At 43.8% G+C, this 24,115-nt stretch overlaps 1 protein-coding gene across 6 annotated transcripts in view; it reads right to left on the bottom strand.

The window, feature by feature from the left end:
- The window catches only part of ADAM23 (ADAM metallopeptidase domain 23), a 188,424-nt gene extending 168,399 nt beyond the window's left edge, over positions 1-20,025 (bottom strand). For all 6 annotated transcript variants that reach the window (XR_008446698.1, XM_054044551.1, XM_054044552.1 and 3 more), the window contains exons 1-2: positions 19,758-20,025; positions 18,373-18,599 (exon numbers count right to left, since the gene is read on the bottom strand). Coding sequence is in view for 5 of the 6 variants with exons in the window: in XM_054044551.1 (XP_053900526.1) it covers positions 18,373-18,599; positions 19,758-19,929 (399 nt within the window). In the remaining variant the exon portion in view is untranslated. The remainder of the gene's footprint in view (positions 1-18,372; positions 18,600-19,757) is intronic.
- Between the last annotated feature and the right edge of the window lie 4,090 nt (positions 20,026-24,115).

The following is a 24,115-nucleotide window of genomic DNA, read 5'->3' on the forward strand; positions in this document are numbered from 1 at the left end:
ATTTTCCTCCAGGGCAGATTGGCAAAGGCCCTGGAGGTTTTTCGCCTTCCTCTGCAGCGTGAGGCACAGGTCACTTGCTGGAGGATTCTCTGCACCTTGAGGTTTTTAAAACACGATTTAAGGACTTGAATAACTCAGACGTAGGTTAGGGGTTTGTTACAGGAGTGGGTGGGTGAGATTCTGTGGCCTCCGTTGTGCATGAGGTCAGACTAGATGATCATAATGGTCCCTTCTGACCTTAAAGTCTATGAGTCTATGAGAAGCGTAGCTGGGGGAGGCTAGTTGCCCAAGTATGTACCCAGGGGATCCAGGCAGGTTTGTACTTGGGTGGCTAGCTCAAGCTGCCACCCGTGCCATCCCTGGCTACACTGCTATTTTTAGGTCAGGTTTACACTACAGAGTTTTGTCGACAAACGTTATACGGCTTTAATTAAACCACTGTTGCATGTCACACTATGCTCCTTGTGTTGGCAAAGTGCATCCATACTAGCAGCTCTTTCATCAATACAGAGAGCAGTGCAATGTGGGTAGCTATCCCACTGTGCAACTGACTCCAGGGTGTTTTGGGAAGGATTTGCAATGCCTCATGGGACAGGTACAGCATCACATGATGCAGGTTTCTCAATCCCATCGTTCCATGGGCATCCTACTAGATTGCCAGCCACTTTTCAACTACGGTTTCCAACCCTCCCAGAATCAGAATCGATCTCCCGGTGGCTGCTGAAACCAATCTGGGAGATCTTAATACTCTGCTAAAAGTCCAGTCGGCAGCACAGCAGGGCTAAGGCAGGCTCCCTACCTGCCCTGGATCTGCGTGGTTCCCGGAAGCAACTGGCACGTCCCTCTGGCTCCTAGGCACCATCCCCTCCTGCACCCAAACTCCCTCCCAGAGCCCACACCCCAAACCTCCTCCTGCAGCCCTGAACCCCCTCCCACACCGCAGCCCCCTCCTGCAGCCAAACGCCCTCCCAGAGCCCGCACCCCGAACCTCCTCCTGCAACCAAACGCCCTCCCACACCGCAGCCCCCTCCTGCAGCCCTGAGCCCCCTCCCACACCCCGACCCCCTCCTGCACCCCATCCCCCTGCCCCAGCCTGGAGCCCCCTCTCATACTCCAAACCCTCTCAACTCCAGCCCAGAGCCAGCACCCCCTCCTGCACCCCAACCCCCTGCCCCCGCCTGGTGAAAGTGAGTGAGGGGGGAGAGGAGATGGAGTGAGTGGGGGTGTGGCCTCAGAAGGGGCGGGGCAAGAGTGTGGCCTCGGTACAGGGAAGGGGCAGGGCAAGGGTGTTTGGGTTTGTGCGATTAGATAGTTGGCAACCCTATTTTCAACTGAAGTGTGGGCGGAAGAGGGGAAATATGTGACAGGGAGTGTATGTGTGGGGGAGAGACAGAGTGTGCACTGGGGGAGTGTGTGAGAGAGTGGGGGGGAGTTTGTATGAGAGATAATTTGTGTTGGGGGACAGTGAGAATGTCAGCATGCTTTTTCTTTAAGTTCAGACAGCAATCGAGGCAACCAGTCCTGAGATCAGGGAGGGGGACGCCCTCAACATCAGCCCCTGCCTCCCTCTGGCTCTTCACAGCACACCAGTCACACACACACCTGCCCCTGCGCTCCTAGTGTCTGAGAGAGCAGGATTCCGTGTTATTGATTTGATCTTTGCTGCCAGAGCGACATGCTAAGCTGTCAGAACTTCCCAGAGCTTTGAAAGGCGAGGGGCACATGCCTGTGTAGCACCAATGCCTTTCTCTGCTGATTCACACAACACTCAAGAGATTTATACTGTAACAAATGAACAGATCCTTCCTAGATACACATTTCCACAGAAAGTAGAGAAAAAACACAGAGCAGGTTTCTTTTATAAATTAGCACTAAAACTATATGCTAATATAAGCATAAACCGCTAAGTATTAACTTATATGAATAGCTGTTTTCTTGCTGTTGTAGCCATGTTGATCTCAGAATATGAGAGACAAGGTGGGTAAGATAATATCTTGTTGGCCACTATAGAAAGAATAAAGTTTTCTTAGTTTCCTTTATAGTGCTGGTGTACGTTTTTATCAACTCCATGTTGTAGGAAATCTATGCCATTTGTTGTACCACCTCCACCCTTGTCTCTGACTTTGTTTGTACTTTGTATGTATGTTCATCAACTAGTATTCTAAATGTACTATATACTAATTGGTATCTCCAGATGGAGTTAATATTCACACGGGTCCTATAAGTATTAAGTTCACATATAATCTTTCCCCATTCTTAACAATTAATGCATTTCATAACTAAACAGTGTACACAATATTGCTGTCACAGCTGGCTCAAGCATGCACACTTACAACATACAGACCATCAATGAAGGAACAACCCTAATTATCTGCTTCAGGCACAAGTTGGAAAATCACTTCTTATCAGACCACCTTGTCATTTTGATGAATGTTAGCGCCACAGAGCAAAGAAAGCAGACACTTTTATCTTACCCAGGCACATGTCCTGCTTACTCTTTATATTGCTCCACAGTACTTTAAAAAAAAATGCAGACAACTAGACAAGAGTCACTATTTCCATGTAGTATAACTTGATTCAGGAGCATTTTCAGAACCCCAGTTCACAGAGGAGGAAAGGGTACCCGATATACTATGGCAAAAACACCCCTTAATTCTTTAGGGTAGATCACGGAAGTGGTTCAGACTCAATAAGAGAGTACAGGCTGCAGTGATAACAGAGAAACATATAAAGCTTAAAAAATAGTCCACTTGTGAGGCATGTAGGAAGTTCTCACACAAATGTCAGTGTTTGCAGAATCTAAGCTTTTCATTTAAAAAATATTAAACTTCTAGCTCTTATGTTTGAAAAAAAACTTACAAGGGTGAATTAAGGACAGTTGCTTTCTTCCTTGTTCTACATCCAGCTCCAATGCCTCTTCTGCTGCTGAGTCTTGTCAGTTTTCACTGCAAATATGCAAAAAACCCTGTATGTGGGCAGTAGTGACAGTGACAAGAATCAGGCCCATTGTACTCTGCTGTAGAACAGGAAGGCTGCAAGCAGCAGAAGCAGGCACTAAGCTATTCACTGGAGAGGAGGACTCAAGAATAAAAACTGGGAGGAGGAACTGATTAACAGAAACACACCATCATCTCTGCTTCAGCCAGAACACTGAGATATACATTGCACTAGGGGGCAGGAAAAATGTTTCTTCTCCCTGCCAGAAAAGAGAGAGGGGGTTAGGAAAAAATCAAATATCTATTAGCCAGAGGCTACAAAAAATGGAGCCTTTCCAACTGGTCATGTCTCCTGAACTTTGTCTTATTTTAGTCATATATATAAATAAAGGTGCCCGTCTGGGGTTTTTAAATGCAATCCCCCACCTACGTCAATGAACAAACAGACTGTGGAGTGAATACCATTGCTACAAAGGTTGCACCCAATTGGAGATGCCACTGTTTTCTTCTGTACTGAATACCTTGATCAGTCTCAACCATGTAGGAACTGAAGCTAAAGATGCATCCCATGACAACAGCTAACATCCCATAATTTTCCTCAGGACTGTTTTATCAAGACTGTCTCCTAGTTTAAGCTTGGGTAAACTTTAGGCTGCACTCACGGTATGTCTACACTGGCAGAGTTACAGCGCCACTCAGAAAGCACTGAAGGGAAACCGCTCTGTGTGTTCACACTGTCAGCAGCCTGCACAATAGCATGTTCACACTTGCGGCACTTGCAGCGGTATTCAGAGTGGTGCACTCTCGGCAGCTATCCCACAGAGCACCTCTTCCTCTTCTGCGGTTAAGAGTTGAAGGAAGGCAGAGGGGGTCGCGGGGCATCCTGGGTCCTGTCCCAATCCCCCACGATGCATTGCTTCGTATCCCAGCAATCCCCGTCCGCATTTGGTGCCATCTTTCAACTGTTTGTATACTGTGCATCTGCCTCTTCGGTCTGCAGGAATGGATGCCGCACTGTTGACCAAGATTCTGCTTGCTCTCACTAACACTTCACGAGTGGCAGTGAAGTTATTCCTTAAACTACAAAGGCAAGAGGAGTTCGACATTGATCTCGCTACGTGTGGTAGCTATGACCCGAGATTGTTTGTGGCATTCACGGAGGTGCTGATGACAGTGGAATGCCACTTTTGGGCTCAGGAAACAAGTACTGAGTGCTGGGATCACATCGTCTATGCACATCTGGAATGACGAGCAGAGGCTGCAGAACTTTTGGGTGAGGAAAGCCACATTCATGAGCTCGCCCCAGCCCTCTGACACAAGGACACGAGAATGAGAGCTGCCCTGTCTTTGGAGAAGCGCGTGAGGATTGTACTGTGGAAGCTGGCTACTCCAGACTGCTACCAATCAGTCGCTAACCAGTTCGGAGTGGGACAGTCGACCGTTGGACTCATGTTGATGGAAGTATGCAGGGCCATTAATCGTAGCCTGCTCCAAAAAAACATGACTCTGGGCAATGTGCGTGACATTATGGATGGCTTTGCACAAATGGGCTTCCCTAACTGCAGGGGGGCGATAGATGGGATGCATATTCCAATTCTGGCACCAGACCACCTACCCATCGAGTACATTAATCAGAAGGGGTATTTCTCTATGGTTCTCCAGGCGCTTGTGGATCACCGTAAGCATTTCACAGACATTAACGCAGGCTGGTCCAGAAAGATGCATCGTGTACGCATCTTTCAGAACACTGGCCTGTTCAGGAAGCTGCAAGTAGGGACTTTCTTCCCAGACCAGAAGATCATTGTAGGGGAAGTCCAAATGCCCATTGTGATCCTGGGAGACCTTGCCTACCTCTTAATGCCGTGGCTTATGAAGCCATACATGGGGTACCTTCACAGCAGTAAGGAGCGGTTCAACAACAGGCTGAGCAAGTGCAAAATGATAGTTGAGTGTGCTTTTGGCCATTTAAAAGCCCACTGGTGCTGCCTATACGGAAGGCTGGACCTGGCTGATGACAATATTCCTATGCTTATAGCAGCGTGCTGTACGCTCCACAATAGTTGTGAAGGGAAAGGTGAAAGCTTCACTCAGGGCTGGACCGCTGAGGCTCAGCATCTGAAGGCTGAATTTGAACAGCCAGATACCAGGGCTATTAGAGGGCCGCAGCATGGGGCCATAAGGATCAGGGATGCAGTGAGGCAGCAATTTGAAGCTGAAAGTCACTAATATTTGTTGCTATGCTCGGGAGTGCAGTGCTTGTAATGCTAGGAGGTGATTGTGATTGGTGCAGAACTGTGAAGGTTTAAGAAAATTGCCTGTTGCTTTGCAGGGCTCTGTTTGCTTTCAATTAATGGAATAAAGATTGCTTTAAAATCAAAACAATTATTTTATTAAAAAACAACAACTGGAGGAGAGAGACAAACAAAAAAACACCTCAGCACTCTGGGGGATGAGGGAAGGGAGGGTCCCAAGGGAGTTAAAGATTTGTGTATGTCCAGGTATCATATGCAACCTTGTCTTTGGAGTACAGTGCAGTGGGTACTGTACTTCCGCATGGCTAAACTGCAGAGGGTTGGGCGTTGAATGAAGTGAGTCCTGGGAGTCCACAGCGCTGGATTGTGATGGGGCAGGAGTGAAATGCAGCGGTACAGACTGGAGCCAGGAGGTTGGTAAGAGAGTGTTGGCGGTGTCTGGGGGGGCGCATGGGAAAGAGTTTTGCAACAGCGACCGCAGGGGAGGGCGGGCGCAGAGCTGCTCGGTTTGCAGTGCTAGTAGTGCCTGGAGCGTGTCCGCCTGGCGCTCCATAACCTTTAAGAGCCGCTTTGTTCCAGCGCGCCGCATTCTCCTTTTGGTCCCTCTTCTCGCTGTCCCGCCACTCCTTCAATTCTTGTTTTTCGGCCGGGGAGTGCATCATGACATCACGCAAAAAATCCTCTTTAGTTCTTCATGGCCGCTTTCTAATTCTGTGCAGCTGTTCAGCCAGCAATAACAAAGAGGGAGACTGGGCTCCCAAGGTCATATCTGTAAAGCCAAAATAAAACATTTTACAGAAGCAGTATTGTTTGCAACACACAGGCCACTGATTCAGTGATTTAGAACACAGCCACTATTCAAATACCTGTAGCTAACTGGCTGACACCAGGCAAGCATACATGAGCCACAAGACCCCCAAAATGGTGAGTAACTGCAGGGGTAGGGGAAATCAGTGTTCCAGAACCGTACTGCTGTACACTGGGCACGTGCCCTTCAGGGAGAGCCAGCACTGAGGGGGGGCCTTATAATCATTACTGTCCCCATATTTTCCACAGGCTGTGTTCATTATGGAAGATATCTCACTGCTGAGGGTGAGCAGGGAATCAAGGGAGGGTCTTCTCCAAGCCCTGGCCCTTATGCGGCTCGCCTGTGTGCAGCAATGGTCCCCCACCACACACCCCCAGTGATGACAGAGTGGCACGAGAAAGTTACCCTTAATGGGGCAAGAAACAAAGCAGCTCTGCCAAAGAACTTGCGGCAGCGGATTGCCCAGTATCTCCATGAGAGTTTTGTGGAGCTCTCTGAGGCAGATTCCCGTGAAGTGAGGGAGTCAATCAACACCCTGCTCCACCACTCAGACTAGGCATGTGGTGGTATCCGAATCATACAGACACAAGCCTGCTTTCTGTAATCCTCCTGCCCCCAACAACTCACTTCAGCGATTCCCAAAATCAAAGCCACTTACCAAGGGCCTCCTCTCCTGTTTGTGCTTTGCCAAGCTCCGACTGGCAAGCCTCCTCCGGGTTAGAGAACAACTCCTGTCTGCATGCATCTCTGACCTCCGAGTCGTCCTCTGCCTCTGGGTCCCCCTCCACATCCTCGTGCAAGATTTCTTCCGCCTGGCTCGGTCCACTCTCGACTGGCATATGAACCACCGAAGTATCCACAGTGACCTTCGCGGTGGAGGTGGGGTCGCCACCGAGTATCACGTCCAGCTCTTTGTAGAGCCGGAAGCTCATGGGTGCAGCACCAGAATGGCAGTTTGCCTCCCGCGCCTTGTGGTAGGCATTCCGCAGCTCCTTCACTTTGACCCTGCACTGCAGTGTGTCCCGGTCATGGCCCCTTTCTGCCATGCATCATGAAATCTGTCCTACAGTTGGAGTGCAGCTGGGACTGGACAGCCTCCTCTCCACAAATGCTGATGAGGTCTAGCACCTCAGCATTGCTCCAAGAGGGGGATCGCCTGGTGCGTGGAGCAGGCATGGTCACCTGGAAAGATGCACTGAGACCACTGCACACATCACCGAGCAAATAGGAAGGGGACTTTCAAAATTCCCAAGAAATTTAAGGGGTGGGGCTCACGGTTGGTCACCTGAGGGCAGGGCAGTAGAGTTCAAACCGATGACCAGAGAGATGAGAACAGGCATTGTGGGACATCTCCCGGAGGCCAATCACAGCACTGTAATCAATCAGGGTGTCTACACTGGCACCGGGGGCTATAGCCCCGGCACAAAAAGCTGTACACCTCTCACCAGGGTGGTTTTTTTACAGCACTGTAACTGCACAGTTTCTGTGCACTAAGTGGCCTGGCAGTGTGTACACCTCGGGAGTTACTCCCCAGAAAGCTGCTTTACTGTGCAGAAACTTGCCAGTGTAGACAAGGCCTCAGTCAGTTAAAAATGAAAGCCTGAGACCTCTTAGGTTGGATGTGTCTCAGCCTCACATCTTTTAAGCAGGGACACTTAGGACAAAAATATCGCCCCAAAACTGGCTGGGATGATCTCTTCAATTAAACACAAGCAGCTGAGCAATCACTCAGAAGACCTAGTATACAAGATTGTTTGTTGTAACATTCTCTTGACAATCTGAACTACTAATCTACTAATCCATTCCCTTGTAGTTGCTTGGTGCTGAAAGGAATACTTTATTCCAAAGTCATACTTTATCCCACCAGCTTGGAATTCATGGCAAACTGTTCCCATCAGCAACTATTTCTTCTGGAATTCAAGAATGAGAGCCTTTTAATGTCTCTGTGAGCTACTGACTTGTGGGTCTAATGAGAAGAAGAATGTTTACAAACCCAGAAAAAAATCCGATAGGTATGTCTCTTTTCTTCACATAAATTTAGTGCCAATTCTTTTCCAAGGACTACCAATTAACCCTGAGTATTAGAGGCTCTTTGGATTGTGTTTTTCTGGCCACTCTAAGTCTAGGACAGTTAAGATCTGTCCTATGCTGGGACACCACAACTGATACTTTGGCTTGCTCCTGGCATTTTGTGAGACTGATGTCTCATGTATTCTTCACCATGAATCATCTTTCAAGGACTATAGGGTAACAAAATTGCCATAAGCTGTCAACTTTGGTGAATTCTTGTATCATTGCATGGAAGTCACAGGTTAGATGTGGGACCCTGATATTTAAAAAAAAACACCTGTGTGAACTATATCTTACAATCCTGGATACAGTGGGTAGTTAGGAATCAGCATGAGTGTCTATTTTAATCAGTTCTGATTTTTATTAGGAAGCTATCAGGACACTCAAAATGGTACCAATATGTGATTCTATATAATCGCAAGCTTCTGCAGAATGTGGGTAACCAACAGAACTCCCTGATAAAGTGTAGCCACCACCACAAACTTCCGTGGAGCATATTTTACAATAGGTGTAAAGGCACTAGCAATCTCTAGCATGTAAGAGGCCCCCTATCTGTGCCTTTACTGTTTGTTACTGGAGGCAGTGGACCACGGTTGTCTGAAGCTTTCAAATACCAAGACCTTGCAAATATTTTGTGAGCCTATGATCAGATGTTCTCTCCCTATTTTTGTATATTGGTCCAAGAGTCTAAAAGCCATCTAGAACAATATGCTACAGGTTTCCAATCATTTGCATGTAAATGAACTATCAGCACATCCAGACCATAGCTGCCAACATCTTCCACAATGGCTCTAGATTTAGAAACAGCATAAAATGTAGAGGGATGTGGTCAATAAATTATTTAGATCCTTAAAAGCATGTTCCTGTGCTTTAACCCAGATTCACAGAGCAGTTCATAACAAGCTTGGCCTTTTGAGGGTAAGCTAGATATGAATTTGCTCAATAGCTATATCATTCCAAGAAACTGCATAGGTTCTGAATTCTTTTAGGTGGTAGCATTTCAACTATACTTTGATAAAGGGGGATTGGAGGGCAGATCCAGATAAAATCAATCACATGCTCCAAGAACTGTAGCTCAATTTTCTGTTTAGTACATTTTCCTCTATTTCATTTTAATCCAGTAAGTAACCTCAATTGCCTTCAGAACTTATTCCAACCTTACAATGTGATTTTCCTCTAACTTAGACTAAACTAAAATGTCACCCACATACACTTCCACTCCCTTCAGCCCTTGCAGAATTTCTTTCATTTTCCTTTGGAAGATTTCTTGGGCACTTGTGACACCAAACAGAAGCCACAAAAGCCTTATTTTCTGAATGATATCATCATGGTTGCAAGTTCAGCACTTTCAGCATAAAGCAGAACTTGCAAGAATTCACTAGCTGCACCTAGGTCCCAATTCAGCAGTGTACTTACAAACTCGCTTAACTTTAAACACATGCTTAAGTCCCATTGAAGTCAACATACACATAAAATAATGTTACAAGCTGTGTTTAGTTACATAGTATCTAGGAGATCTGTGACGGGTTAGACCCCCTTTGGGATGCCACCTGATGTACTGGGGCTTCACTGAGCCCCTCCTCCTGCTCCACCAGCCTGGATTCCCTCTCCCTGTTTTGCTGAATTAGGCTCTCCAGCCTCTTGCAACACACACAGTGAGGTCGGGGGCCCACATCCAACTGCAGACACAGACTGAAGTCAGCTCTGTGTGAGAGGATTCACCCAGCACTCACGTGCACACCCCTTTTGGGGAATAAACTCAAAATAATACTGCCTTGTGCTGTACAGAAAGATCTGCACAGAACAAACTCCTAAAAATTTGCCCTCTCCTTCAATGTGAAGAGAGATATGCACAACTTATCCTCCCCACCCCCGTTAGAAATTGCATAAACTGGGTTTAATAATAAACAAAACTAATTTATTAACTGTAAAAGGCAGATTTCAAGTGAATATAAGGGATAGAAAACAGAACAAAACAGATTACTAAGCAAATAAAACAAAACACGCAAACTAAACTTGATTCACTAAAGAAACAGGTTACAAAATGTAATTTCTCACCCTAAATGTTGAATTAGGCAGGATGCAGAGTTTCTGTAGCTCAGAGTTCCAGTTATTTCCTCTTACAGACTGGACCCCTGTCTCAGTCTGGACTCACACCTCCTTTCCCTTCAGGTTAGTTCCTTTTTCCCCTCAGGTACTTTCAACAGTCCTTCTTCTTGGGTAGGCAATGTAGGAGAGTCTAGATCAGAGGTCAGCAACCTTCGGCACAAAGCCCATCAGGGTAATCTGCTGGCAGGCTGCGAGACATTTTGTTTATGTTGACCGTCTGCAGGCACAGCTCCCCGCACCTCCCAGTAGCCGTGGTTGAGCCAATGGGAGCTGCGGGAAGCCCGCCAGCGAATTACCCTGATGGGCTGTGTGCCAAAAGTTGCCGACCCTTGGTATAGATTAAACCTCCCCTTTTTTCCCCTCCTCCCCCCAGGCTTAAAAAGAATTTTCCTGAGGCGGGAAACCTTTGTTTGATCCCCATCCATCTACAGAGGAAAAGTACCAGCAGTGTTCAAGGTGGTATTTTGTATCAGGTGATCTTATCACGTGACCTGGTAGAATCACATCTACATCCCAGGATGCCTCTCAGGAAGGAGAGAGATTAGTATCTTCAGTCTTATTGTTTCTTCCTAACAGCCCATGAAAGCTGTGATGACCAGTTGTCTGTTGAGTGTCTCACAAATACACACACAGTTGTCATTGTTACATAGTCAATATTCCTAACTTTAGACACAGAAATGATACATGCATACAAATTGGATAATCAGGTTCAGTAAATCATAACCTTTCCAATGATACCTTACATGAGTCATCTTGCATAAAATATATCTTGGTTATGCCATATGCATATCATAACTATTTCTATGAAGAATATGGGGTATAACGTCACAGGATCATTAAGGTCCCAATCATGCAAAGCGCTGAGAGTGCTCAGTACTTCTCATAATCAGGCTTTACCACATGCCAGCCAATTCTGCAAGGGCTTTTCTACACTTAGTGCTGCAACAGTACAGCTGCACTGCTGTAGCGCTTAGTCAAGGTGCTACCTATGCCAACAAGAGAGCTCTTCCCATCAGCATTAAGTACTCCACCTTCCCAAGAGGTAGTAGCTATGTCGACAGGAGATGCCCTCCCGTCAACATAGCACAGTGTACATAGAATCATAGAATCACAGAATATCAGGGTTGGAAGGGACCTCAGGAGGTCATCTATTCCAACCCCCTGCTCAAAGCAGGACCTAATCCCAACTAAATCATCCCAGCCAGGGCTTTGTCAAGCCTGATCTTAAAAACCTCTAAGGAAGGAGATTCCACCACCTCCCTAGGTAACCCATTCCAGTGCTTCACCACCCTCCTAGTGAAAAAGTTTTTCCTAATATCCAACCTAAACCTCCCCCACTGCAACTTGAGACCATTACTCCTTGTTCTGTCATCTGGTACCACTGAGAACAGTCTAGCTCCATCCTCTTTGGAATCCCCTTTCAGGTAGTTGAAAGCAGCTATCAAATCCCCCCTCATTCTTCTCTTCTGCAGACTAAACAATCCCAGTTCCCTCAGCCTCTCCTCATAACTCATGTGCTCCAGCCCCCTAATCATTTTTGTTGCCCTCCGCTGGACTCTTTCCAATTTTTCCACATCCTTCTTGTAGGGTGGGGCCCAAAACACCAGGAGTTCGGTCAGTATAGCTGCTTCGCTCAGGGGTGTGGATTTTCCACAACCCTGAACAACGTAGCTATAATGACACAAGTTTGTAATGTAAACCAGGCCAAGTGCCATACATGTAAACCTTACAAACTTACATGTGTACAAACAAACTTTACATGATAGATCATGAAATTAATTAGAGCACTTATATTTTAAAAAAAAATCCAAAGCGCCTTCATTAGTGCAGTAACGTATGTATGAAACAAGTTATAAAACTCTGTTTTAAAACTCAGGATAGGTGCTGTGTTTGAGAAGGGCAACCTTAATTCTAATATTTGAGGATTTTGGTTTGTTTGGAAAATATTTTTTTAAAAACACATACCTCATATTCTTGAAAGCCACTGCAACCTAATCTTGTTTGTTTGTTTTGTTTTGAATAATGTTTACAATATACGAGATCATTTTCAATCCAATGGCAGGTAAATTAGGGAAAGATTTCATTGACATATCAGGACTGAAGAGCAGCAGGCCTGACTACGTAAGTAAAAACAGAGACATAGTATCGTCTCACCGTAAGATACTACACAGCCTCTTCTGAGGATCACAGTCTTCCAGAGGATTTCTGAGGAGTTATTTCAACTGGGACTCATTTTATTTGCATGAAGACTTGCTTCCTTAGGGTTTCATCTGCTCCTGCTTACTTTTCACATAAAAGTTTATCTTCTGTACCCACCATCTTCTTACTAATTGTAATTTTTAAATAGTGATGCATGGGGAATTAGTGTTCATCTGTATTGACAAGGTGCCCAAAGACTTAATTAGAGTCAGGGCCCCCAGGATGCCACGTTCTATACAAACATACAATCCCTGCCCAATGAGTTATAAATTTAAGACCCAGATGGTAAACGCCTCCTTATACAGAAGTAATCCTACTGACTTCAACTGAACTATTCATGTGAGTGACTTCTCACTATAATGAGTAAAGGGTTCTCTATGTTGCCCTCACTTAAGATGATGCAACAAATAAATTAATAACAGTGGAGGGAAAAGGAGGATAAGGGCAAAAATAACAACTTATATGCTGCCTTTCACCCTATGATCTCAAAGCACTCCACATTAATAAACTTCATAATACCCCTGTAAAGAAGGAATTATGCTCAACTTATAGATAAAAAAATTGAAGGATGTAGCATCCCAAGGTCAGTCAGTGGCATGGGAGGAATAGAAGCCAAAGTACTGACTCTTAAACCCCTATTCTAAATACTCCCTCCCCAGGAAAATTTTATTTTCTTACAAATAAAATAGGAATATTTTAATGTCTATAAAATATTACACTTGCATGCATCTTTCTGGGATAATATCAGAAGGTGAAGGTGAATCTAAATACATTATAATGCAGTACAGGTGTGCTATTATCCCAACCAAAAACATCTTCTATTATATATTTGGTAAGTTTTCAACATAAAATAGGTTGCTAGCCTGGTGAGCTTCTCAGCCATGGAGCCAAAAAAGAATTCAGGTACCAAAATGTTTTAAAATATTCTACTTGTTGCTGAAGGAAAAATACATTCAACATTCAGCGCTGCACTATCTATAACTTAGAAATTCAAGCTTTCATCTAGCCAAAAAGATAGTGACAGTGGGAAAATGTGGAAGATCAGAAGATAAAAAAGATTGGGAGGCCTTACTGATAATTTAGACTATTTAGACCTAATTATGGTGGCCTTTCAATGAAGAGATGATAAACAGAAAAATCACTGGGGGGTACAAAGCCTAAGTAGTGTAAGATGCTTGTGCAAACATATACAGTAGATGGCAAACAGATTTAAAAGATACACAAATAGTTTGTTTACCTGAGAAGACAATCAGCTCTGCTAAAGGCTACTTTAAAAAAAAATAAGTGTGGAAAGTTTTCAATTTTTAAAAATATTTTTAAATGGCTATAGCACTTCCGTACACAACCAGGGTTGCAGCAGTGGAGACTAAAGTCCTCTAGCCACAGAATATGTACAGCATACACAGTGGAAGTGCACGATTCTCCATACTGCACTGTGGCTGTGCCTCAGTCATGACTTGATGTATCAGGTTGTTTCTTTTGTTTGTCTGTTTAATTACTTGTATTACAGTAGCACGTAAGGGCCCAAGGCAGGATCAGGTCTTGATTGTGCATTTACTGTAAAAACATTTAAAATAGATTGTAAACTCTTTGGATCAGGGACTAGGTTACAATGGTAACAGATGACATGATAACAGTGGTCATGCATCCACCACACAAAAATACAAGAATGAAAAGAAACCACCAGCTCATTACACATAAAACAACTGCACAGGTGTCAGAAGGTAATGACAGCCACCATGTCCTGGGCCTTATTTGTACTGATGACATAAAGATTAAAAGCTCTGTACTATATCCCATTACTAATCTTCATGAGCCACTCAATCCCTCACTATGTTTTATGTAATCATCCATTCATAAATGTTTAGTATACTGTAGTATATTTTGTTGTTCATAAGACATTTGTATTTATGAAACACAGTTTTTCATATAAATGGATGTTGACAAATGATTTAGACCCCAAAGATAATTTAAGTCCCCGCAATTTAATATCTATAGGAAATGTTTTAATGAAATACTTTGAATTTCAGTTATATAGCTTTCTTTTTTGTTAGACATTCCCCCGCAGCATTCGCAACCCAAGCACTACAGAAAAGAACTGGAAAATGAAAATTGACTAGACATATAAGTCAAAACAGCAGAAAGAGTTTTTAAATAATCAGTACTGTCACAAGAGTTACCAGTAAGGACTTCAAAAATATATTGGACCAAACTCTCCTCTTAGTTACACCAACGTGATCCCAATTATTGCAACTGGGTTACACCAGTATAATTGGGAAGAGAATACAACCCATTATTTTTATCTTGACACTATCTCTTTAATTCATATATATTTTCCAAAATAATCATCTTGTAAACACTTTACCATCAGGAAGAGATGTTTAAAAGAAAAAAATGCTATTTTAAAAACCTTTCTGCATTGCTCTATTTCGCCTCCGACATACACCTCTCTCATTTTACACACTCATACATTCCATAAGCTTTGCATAGTGATTCAGCATTTAGGAGGCATTCAGGCCCAATCCCACAGCCAACCATATGGGGAGCTCCCATGCCCATTAACCTCAATGGCAGCTGCACAGAGGGTTTACAGGATTAGGCCCTTTATTTCTAGGCATTTCAGTACCAATTACATATAAAAGATGCAATAAAACAATGCTCACAAAACAAGATTTGGGGTCATACATCTCATTAAAATGCATAAAAATATCAAACATTTCTTTCCTTAACTAACTAGCACATTTTAAAAAGGATGTCATGTTTGCCCCCTCGTTATTTACACCTAAATTATCAACCCTAAAAATAGACCTCTTGTTGACTGATTTTGAAAATTATTAATTTGTTTATCACTTACAATGTGATCACCTCTTTACCAATAATTCATGACCAGAAGGCCTTCCAAAACAAGACAGACATATAAAAAACAGAATGCAGTGGGAAATCCAAAAGTGCCTATAACTTGCTTATTTGTCATTATAATATTTGGGAAAGGATAAAAAAAACCCACTCATTTCATGTGATAAGAATAGTATCTTGGCAAACTGTGATTGGGAGATTATGCATTTTTATGCTGTCCTCCATGATACAAATACGCAGGAGGAGGAAACAAAATGTTGAGGGAGGAATTGTTGGTGGAGTAAATGAAGAGGATAGATATGGGACAAGGTCCAAAATATAAGCTCAGCTGGAACTGTCAGTACTTTGGAAGAACAGTTGAGCAATTTAAACATAATGCAATGCACAAGGGAGAATCCAGTGAAAGCACAGTCAATCCCTTTGCTATGTGAAAGGGATCAAAGCAGTGGAAGTTCAGCTCCAAAAGGGCAAAAACCCTCAAGGAAGAGAGCCAACAAGACATGTTCTGCTTGACCTTCAAGCTTACAGAGACTCCTCTATAAGAATATTGCATAGTGGGGCTAGTCAGGTCAAGGGGGCACAGCTGAGTGGAAACAAGAGTTCTACACAGTACTCAGCCCTGAGCATACCCATTGAAATTAATGGTAACAAGATCAGCATTAACTCCTGCAGAGTTCTGCTCCATCAACAGTTTCTACACCCGGGATTCTCAAACTTCATTGCATCATGACCCCCTTCTGACAACAAAACTTACTACATGACCCCAGGAGGGGGGGACTGAAGCCTGAGCCCACCCAAGCCCTACCACCCAAGGTGGAGGGGCAAAGCCCAAGGCTTTAGCACCAGGTGAGGGGCCTGTAACCTGAGCCCCACCACTCAGAGCTGAAGCCAAAGCCTGAGCCCAGCTGCCCAGGACTGAAGCCCTCGGGCTTTGGCTTCAACCCAAGGAAGTGGGGCTTGGACTTCAGTTTCTGCCCCGGGCCCCAGCAAGTCTAATGCCAGCCCTGGTGACCCCATTAAAATGGGGTCACAACCCACTTTGGGGTCCTGACCCACAGTTTGAGAACCACTGTTCTACACAAACCTGAGGTGGAGACTAGGGCACAGGAAGGTAGGGAAACTCCTTAAAAAAAATAATAATAATAATACATGGAGAAGTAATACAAGGAGAGACTGGTAAAGCGGCTGGATGTGCCCCAAGACCTGCAAAATTTCCCCACAAATCTCAGATCATCTACATTATTCCCAGACCTACATCCCCAAATCTTTCTGGAGGCCTGCAAACACTTGATTCCCCACACTGCACCACCCTGAATTTCCTCCTTAAGTTTTCCCTTTCTGCAAGAAGTCAGAAGAGAAAAGAGCAAGACCATCCTTATCAGTAAATTTGGGAGATATTAAGGAGAGAGAATAAAGAATTTCTAATGAGCAACTACACAAAGGAAATATATTTCCATAGAAATCTAGAAAAGCAGTTCATGAAGTCAAAGATAGGCAACAATTACAATACAAAGAGCTTTACTAAATTGTGTTTATATAATAATTTTCTTAAAGAGGAGCTGGACAAATGGATAAATGTAGATACCTCTGGAAATTGTTCAGAATCCAGCATCAAAGAAATGTGTAGATGAAATATTTTTCTATGTGCTAGTGCTACCACTCCTTTTGGGAAACATGCCATATTGTTCCCTATCATTTATCATTCTGTGAAATACTTCAAACTTCCTCTCCCTCTACCTCCACTCTCAATAACCTCCCACACACACACCCATACATCACAACCACATGAGTCCACACTTTGGAAAGTGACATTTCAGTCCTGTGAGATACTGTGATGTCATTTCTGCAAGTAGCATAGTAGGAAAATGAGGCTAACTAAACAGAATTCCAGCAATGGACTCACTTTTCTATAGTACCCTAGAATATTCCTAGAAATCGTATGAGTATCCATCAGCACCTGCCAGGATCTTGTATTTCTGTGCTGAATTACCTAGTAAGCACCTCCCTCCTCATTAAACCGTAATTAGAGACTCCGAATAATTTTAAATGAGGAGGCCCAAATGATATTATTTATAATTAGCTCAAAATTACCACAAGCTTATAAAATGTTATACAATGCATGTCAAAATATTAACAAATTTATAGTCATTTATTTAAATAACATCAAGCATAGTGAATTTGTTTGATCTTAGTAGAAATCTAATCTAATTCAATAGGAACACCAATGCATCAGAGTCTCATAGCAGTATTCTATACACAGATCCAACTTTTCATGATAAGAACCAAGACATTGATCTCTTCTTGCACAAATCCTCTTCACCTTCCAAAATGTTATCTTTTTAATGCAGAATCCATGGGCAGGAGTAAAATTCCTTCATCCTTTTTCAATGGAAAAGCATTTTTCAAGTAATATAAAATGGTTTGAAAGAGATATTTTGAGGATATTTACTTCTAGACCTGATCATTACACAAAACCAATTCCATATTCCTAAATCACACATCAATTCAGGCACATTTCTACTGACCAGCTCAGGTTTATAAATCTGTATCAGCCCAAGGTAAATATTAAAGTAACATTTTTTTTTCAGTTTTTAATTATAAAAGTGTTCAGTTTCTGACTAAAGATTTTGAAAACTGGCAACTTTTACTATTGTTACTGTGCATGCATTAGCAGGAAACCAGAATTTAGTTCATTTAGCAACACTTTGAGTTAAATGGTCTCATGTTTAAAAACAAGGCAAAGGCCACAAACACTTGAGTAGTCTAGCACAATTTTAAAGAGTATTTTGCTGCTTACAGTATCACAATTCAGATTAAGTCAAACCAATGTGATCTATATGGGAATTATAGGCCAAAAAATTGTTGAATTGTGATCCAATGCCACAACTTCCCTAGAATACCAGGATTAGTGATATTAATCTAGAATTTCAATTCAGGCCTATCTTTAAATTTCCACAATATTTTTTTTTTAAAAGTGGAAACATATTCTAGATTAATTGTGAGTTTTTTCTTTCACTTCTAAAAGTGGTGCAATGACCTCTGAAGTCTTGGTGTCCTGCTAAATAAATATTCTAAAGTAATACAGTTCCACAACAGATACTATTACTTTTAAACTACTGTACATTGTCTCTTTTGTCCCTACCTTGTTGTGTTTCTGCTGGTGTCTTGCTCTAGTGTCCAGGATATGGTAAGGGCTTTCAGAGTCTCTGTTGATATAATAGACCAGTCTTGAAGGCAGTGTGATTTCTTTCTGGATTTCATTGCTCTGGTTGTTATTCTTACTGCTACTGCTGTTACTCTGTAGAAATGTATTCTCTTTATCTGCCAGTGCTCCTGCTATTACTCCTGCAGTTTCATTCCAATGCAGAGCTGAGGAAGAAAAATAGCCTGCCATAAACTAAAGTGCAGAATGTGTCTCTTTCCATAAAATGAAGCTAGAGATATGTTTTGCTGTATTCCAGTGTATTATTTGCTTAAACAGAAATAACAGACTGCTCATTAATGCAGTATGTTTGATTCATTTTTACACTTTAAACGTTTTTCTGCTATTATGTATTATTTAAATTCATGTATATTTTCACATGCAATCTCGGATGTTGAGTATTTTAAAGCCTTTCATCTTGGGGGAAATCTCTTAATGGACATGCAGCCCTCCCTTACACTTCTCTGCGCTGGCTGCACACAGGCACACTGTGCTGTAGTGACCATGCATACATCTGTGAAACTGCTGGGAACACTCCCCACATTCCTAAGACAACTTGAGTCCCGAGTTTATGTGCACTGAATGTTAATCAATTCCCTTTACATAATGGCCAATTTTCCCTATTCTTGTAACTTTGAGAATGCCAAGAGCACTTCTAGCAGGCAGCATTCCAGGGTTTTCCTGCTCAAACCCCCATTTCCCTTCTGTTCATTTTCAAGGTATCTGGTATCAATCAATCTGGTAAGCAATATAATAGCAGTAATAATAATAATGGCATATTGAAAACAATTGCATCCAGCATTCCATTTAAATGCAGCTCAAAGGAAATCAAACCTTCAAAAACATATTGTATTTTCAGATATGTTCTTCCCACAAACATCACAAAATACCCTCCCAAACATTATTTGTTTCTGCTTCATCAAAGCATTTTATACATATCCTCCCCCCGAACTGAATACAGGATTTAAAGAGGGGTTTAACCCATTACTGCTTGGTATTTTTAAAATGCACAAATATAGATACACGCCCCATATTTGGCGATATGACAATGTCATATGCGGAGATATGACAATTACTATTAAATGCAGAAAACAGACTGGCATGGAAGATTCTTGGGGTGGGTGAAATGGATGGCTGGACAGATCTCTCTTGCACACCCACACACCTGTCTCTGTCACACACACACACACACACAGATGGACAGATCTCTCACACCCAGAACTCTTACACACACACACACACACACACACACACACAAAACCACCCCCGTGTCCCCTGTGCCGGGGGCGGCGCGCTGCCAGCGCCAAGGGCAGCTCTCTACCCACCGGTGGCTGCAGCAGCCCCCCAGGGCTGGGGCCAGGCGGGGCCGGAGAGGAGCAGCAGCCCCAGCAGCAGTTGGAGGCGGCTGGGCGGCCGGAGCCTCAGGCAGGAGGCGGCTTCGGGGAGGCTGCGGCCGGAGAGGGGCTGCCGCAGGGCGCTGCTGCCAGGAGGCTTCATGGCTCATAGCTCCCGGGGCACCGCTCTAACGGGGGCTGGGGGCGGCCGCAGCGAAGGAGCCGGGGACGGGGCTGCCCCTCTGCGGCGGGGATCACAGCCGCACCGCCGCCCTCATACTGCCCCGGGGGGAGTGTCTCTGGCGCTGTCCGGAGGGGGCGCGGCACCCCCTCCCCACAGGTCCCAGCTGCAGCTTCCACCGCGGCACCAGCTCGTCTGGCTCCCTGCTCGCCGCTTGGCTGCTAAGGGCTGCTGCTGCTGCTGCTGACTGGGCGCGCGCGACTCCGTCCCCCTCTATCCACCCACCCACCCATCCATCGCTAGCGCGCGCACGGCGCCTGCTCCTCCCCGCTCTTCCCCATCGCCGGCGCGCGCCCGCGCCTCCCCCCCTCTTCCTGCCCAATTACTCGTTCGCCTGGCGGTGTTGCGGCGCGAGCCCCAGCCCCGCTCCCCTCCCCACGGGCTTGCAACTGTCGCTGCGCGCGCGCGCACCGGGAAGAGGCGAGAGGGTCTCAGGCGCAGAGATGGGGAAGAGCGCGCGCGAGAGAGACAGTGGTCCCTGGTGCTGGCTGACGAGGCGGGCGGGGCGCGTGCTTCTTCCGTGCAAATGCAGCAGCGGCGGAGTGATGCAGCAGCCCCGCCGCAGAGGGCGCCGAGCCCCTGCCCCTCAAATCCCCCCGACCCCGGTCCCTGCTGCACGGGCGGGCAGTCCCCCCCCCCCCCACTCCCCCAGGAACGGGCATCTCTGCCTCGGCTCCGCAGAGCTCTGCCCGCCTGCCTCTTGCCAGTGGCTCCCAGCAGGGATTTACTGGTTGCTTTGCGAAAGGCTGAACGCTGGACTAAGAATCAAATTGGACTCCAACTCCTACTTATTAAATGAAATGCGATGGGCCATCTTATCCTGCGGTGTAAACAGAAATGTTCCTTCTAACCACTTAGGAATTATTAGGGAGAAGTTGTCTGGCCTATGCTATGTAGGTGGTCAGGCTGGAGGATCACAATGGTCCCTTCTGCCCTGGGAATCCATGAGCCAAGCCAACTCGTGTTTCAGACTTTCAGATTTGCATGACCTGGGTTCTTTCCTCGTTGCAATGAAACCAAATTTGCTAAAAATTCTTGGCGAATTGAACATTTTATCTGCAGAAACACTGGATCATGCCCTTTCCAAAAACAAAATATGAAATTGACATTCTTGTCTGTGATAAGCAGTGGTGACAAGACAAGACTATCAGTTTCACTGAGCCACTGCTGGGGTTCCCAGGATCTGCAGTTTCAGGGTATGGCCACCATGGGGCTTACCCGGGGCCAGGGAGCCTAGAGGGCTTCCAGGCTTCCTGGGCTCCCTAAGTCCTGATGCAGAGCTGTGGATATTGACTAGAAGTAGCAAAACATATCACTTCTTTGAATTGGCATCTCAGACCAGCTCTAGTCTTCAGTCACAAAAAATATACCAGGAAAGGCCTCAAATCAAGTTGTTTACTGCACCCATGTACCCAGCTAATTGACTTCAATGGATCTCTGGGCCATTGCAAAGGTACATGCAGCACAACTTGAAAGTTCAGAGCCAAAGAAAGATACGTCTGTGGAAGTACTGTCTGAGCAATGACTGCAGAGCTTTGTGCAATGTACTTTAAAAAGGTTGGATAATTTAATGAAGAATAATAAATATAACAACATTTTTTCTCCAAGGATCTGAAAGCACTTTCCAAAAGTGAGTAAGCATCATCATCTCCATTTTATAGAACGGGAAACCGAGGCACAGGACAGTTAAGTAATTTGCATAAGACTACCTAGCTAGTCAGTGGGAGAAACAGAATGTTTAATATTTCCCTTAAAAATACTCAGACACTGGAAGGATGGAAGAAGAAGAAGAGCATAAAATATCTTCAGCTGGCAGTGGATGAACATGGCAGAAATATATTAATCTTTTTTTGAAAATTATATACTGTCTGAAGACAAGAAAAGACTGAAGACAAGAAAGCCACATATGCAGCAACTGGTTAGGAATGAAAAGCGTCCAGTGTCCTGGAATACAGATAAAGGTCCTGGTACTGCAGTCCTTACCCAGTCAAAATACTCATGAACATCAATGGGCATCATGGCTGAGAAAGGACTGCAGGACTAGACCCAAAGTATAGCAAATAGCCTGTACATACATATATATATATATATATATATATATATATATAAAATGTGGCCAATGATTAGTTAAATTAAATCATTGAAGATGGAACATAATTTGATCAATAGTCAAGTGTTCATCTTTATACAGTACACTGAAATTAATGGACATAACATGACACTCAAAGAGGGGTGACAAAATATCTTTGGAGGGGAACCTAACATGATATATTTACTTTTTACAAAAAGCATGCTTTAAGAATTTTTTATAAATCCCTTTATATTTCACAACTTTCACCTGATCAAGCAGAAATGGGTAAAGGTTGTTTGTTTGGTTTGTTTTTAAAAAGACAGATCATATTCCCAAAGTTGAGATCAACAGAGAAGATATAGATTAATCCTGATACTAATGAAAATTTTAGTTGCATTAGGAGGAAAAAATGAAGCTTGTCAGGCAGGACTGATGAATTGGGAATATTTTTTTTTAATTCAGCTAACTAAAATAGTTTATTCTAGTGGTGAAATCAGTATGGGACAGTGGTTTTTCTCCAAAATATAATAGCTTCAAAAATTTAAGGGAGGCACTTTTGTTCAGTGGATAATGCACTGGACTGAGATCAGGAGATCTAGGCTCTAGTCCTGGTTCTGCCACTGACCTGCTATGTGACCTTGAGCAAGTAACTTTACCTCTCTGCCTCAGTTTCCCCATCTGTATAAAGGGGCTAATGACACTTGCCTTCCTTTGTAAAGCACTTTGAGAGCTATTTTGTGAAAACATTATATAACAACTATTATTGGTATGGTTATAATTCTTACAAGTTCTTTTTCTAAACGTGCAAGTAAGTTTTCAGTTTTTGAAGAAATGTTTTCTTTTTTGTTTTGTTTTGTGGTAGTCCTTAGAAGCTGTGGCAAATAGCAGAGAGTTTGCTCTATGCTTTATATTTTAAGGTAATTATTAGGACAGAATGGTTTATTGAGAAATGGTTTCTTATGTGTGGGCTGAAATTTCTGGATTGCCTGTGTGGTATTTATGAATGATTCTGTTTCCTCTGAGCATCAGGAAATGCATCCATGATAGCCCTATTTTAAGAAATGGCATAAGGTGGAGTAAAGTAATTCCACGATATTGTCACCAGTCAAAACTAACTTATGATTATCATGAAAAATAAACATTGAAAACCAATTTCAACTTTTTACAATAATTCATCCAATCTACATAAACCAAGAGTTCACACCAATCCAAGTTCACCCCACAAAGTACTGTAGTTCCTTGGAAAAAGAGGTCTGAAGGATTCATCAGACACTCAAAAATCAAGTGACTGCTGTTGCCCCTTTGGCTGAACCAGTAGGCCAAAAGTTGTGGCCTTGTTTCTCTTAAGAGGAGACATTAATAATACAAGTCAGGTATACATTTTGGTGCAATCCTGTTTATTTACAAAGAATATACACAAAGTCCTGTTTCCCTGAACACAGCAGGAACAACCAACAGCAGGCAGCTTTGTTCACTGTTCCCAAGTATCATGCAAGTTCCATTCCCCCAAAGAGCTGTCACACTGCTCTTTCTCAAGGCCACACTCAATAACTGCCTCTCTCACTCCCTGCTTGCTCTTTTGGCTTTCTGCCTCTTCCACACTCAGAGACAAGGTGGGTGAGGTAATACCTTTTATTAGACCAACTTCTGTTGGTGAGAGAGGACCAGCTTTTGAGCTTACAGGCTCTTCTTCAGGTCTGGAAAACTTACTCAGAGTGTCACAGCTAAATACATGATATCTCACACACACACAGAGAGCTAAAAACAATCTGCTAGCCCCTGCATGTACAATGATGGAGTCCCTCAAACCACACAGTTTGGCTTCTGATCAGTGGCATCTATTGTTTCCAGCCACAACTATGCAAAAGGAACTTAATTGCTGTTTCCATTTAGTCTGAAAAACGGTGTTTAGCACAACCATCAGTTTTAACCAGGTCTGATATGGTCTATAAAGCAAAGACCCACTTGATGGCAGCCATTAACATCTTGCAGCATACAACACCCCCTCTCCTGCCCTCCCCCCCCAAAAAAACTCAG

This window comes from Malaclemys terrapin, chromosome 11 (assembly GCF_027887155.1).
Source record: "Malaclemys terrapin pileata isolate rMalTer1 chromosome 11, rMalTer1.hap1, whole genome shotgun sequence".
NCBI classification, from domain to species: domain Eukaryota; kingdom Metazoa; phylum Chordata; order Testudines; family Emydidae; genus Malaclemys; species Malaclemys terrapin.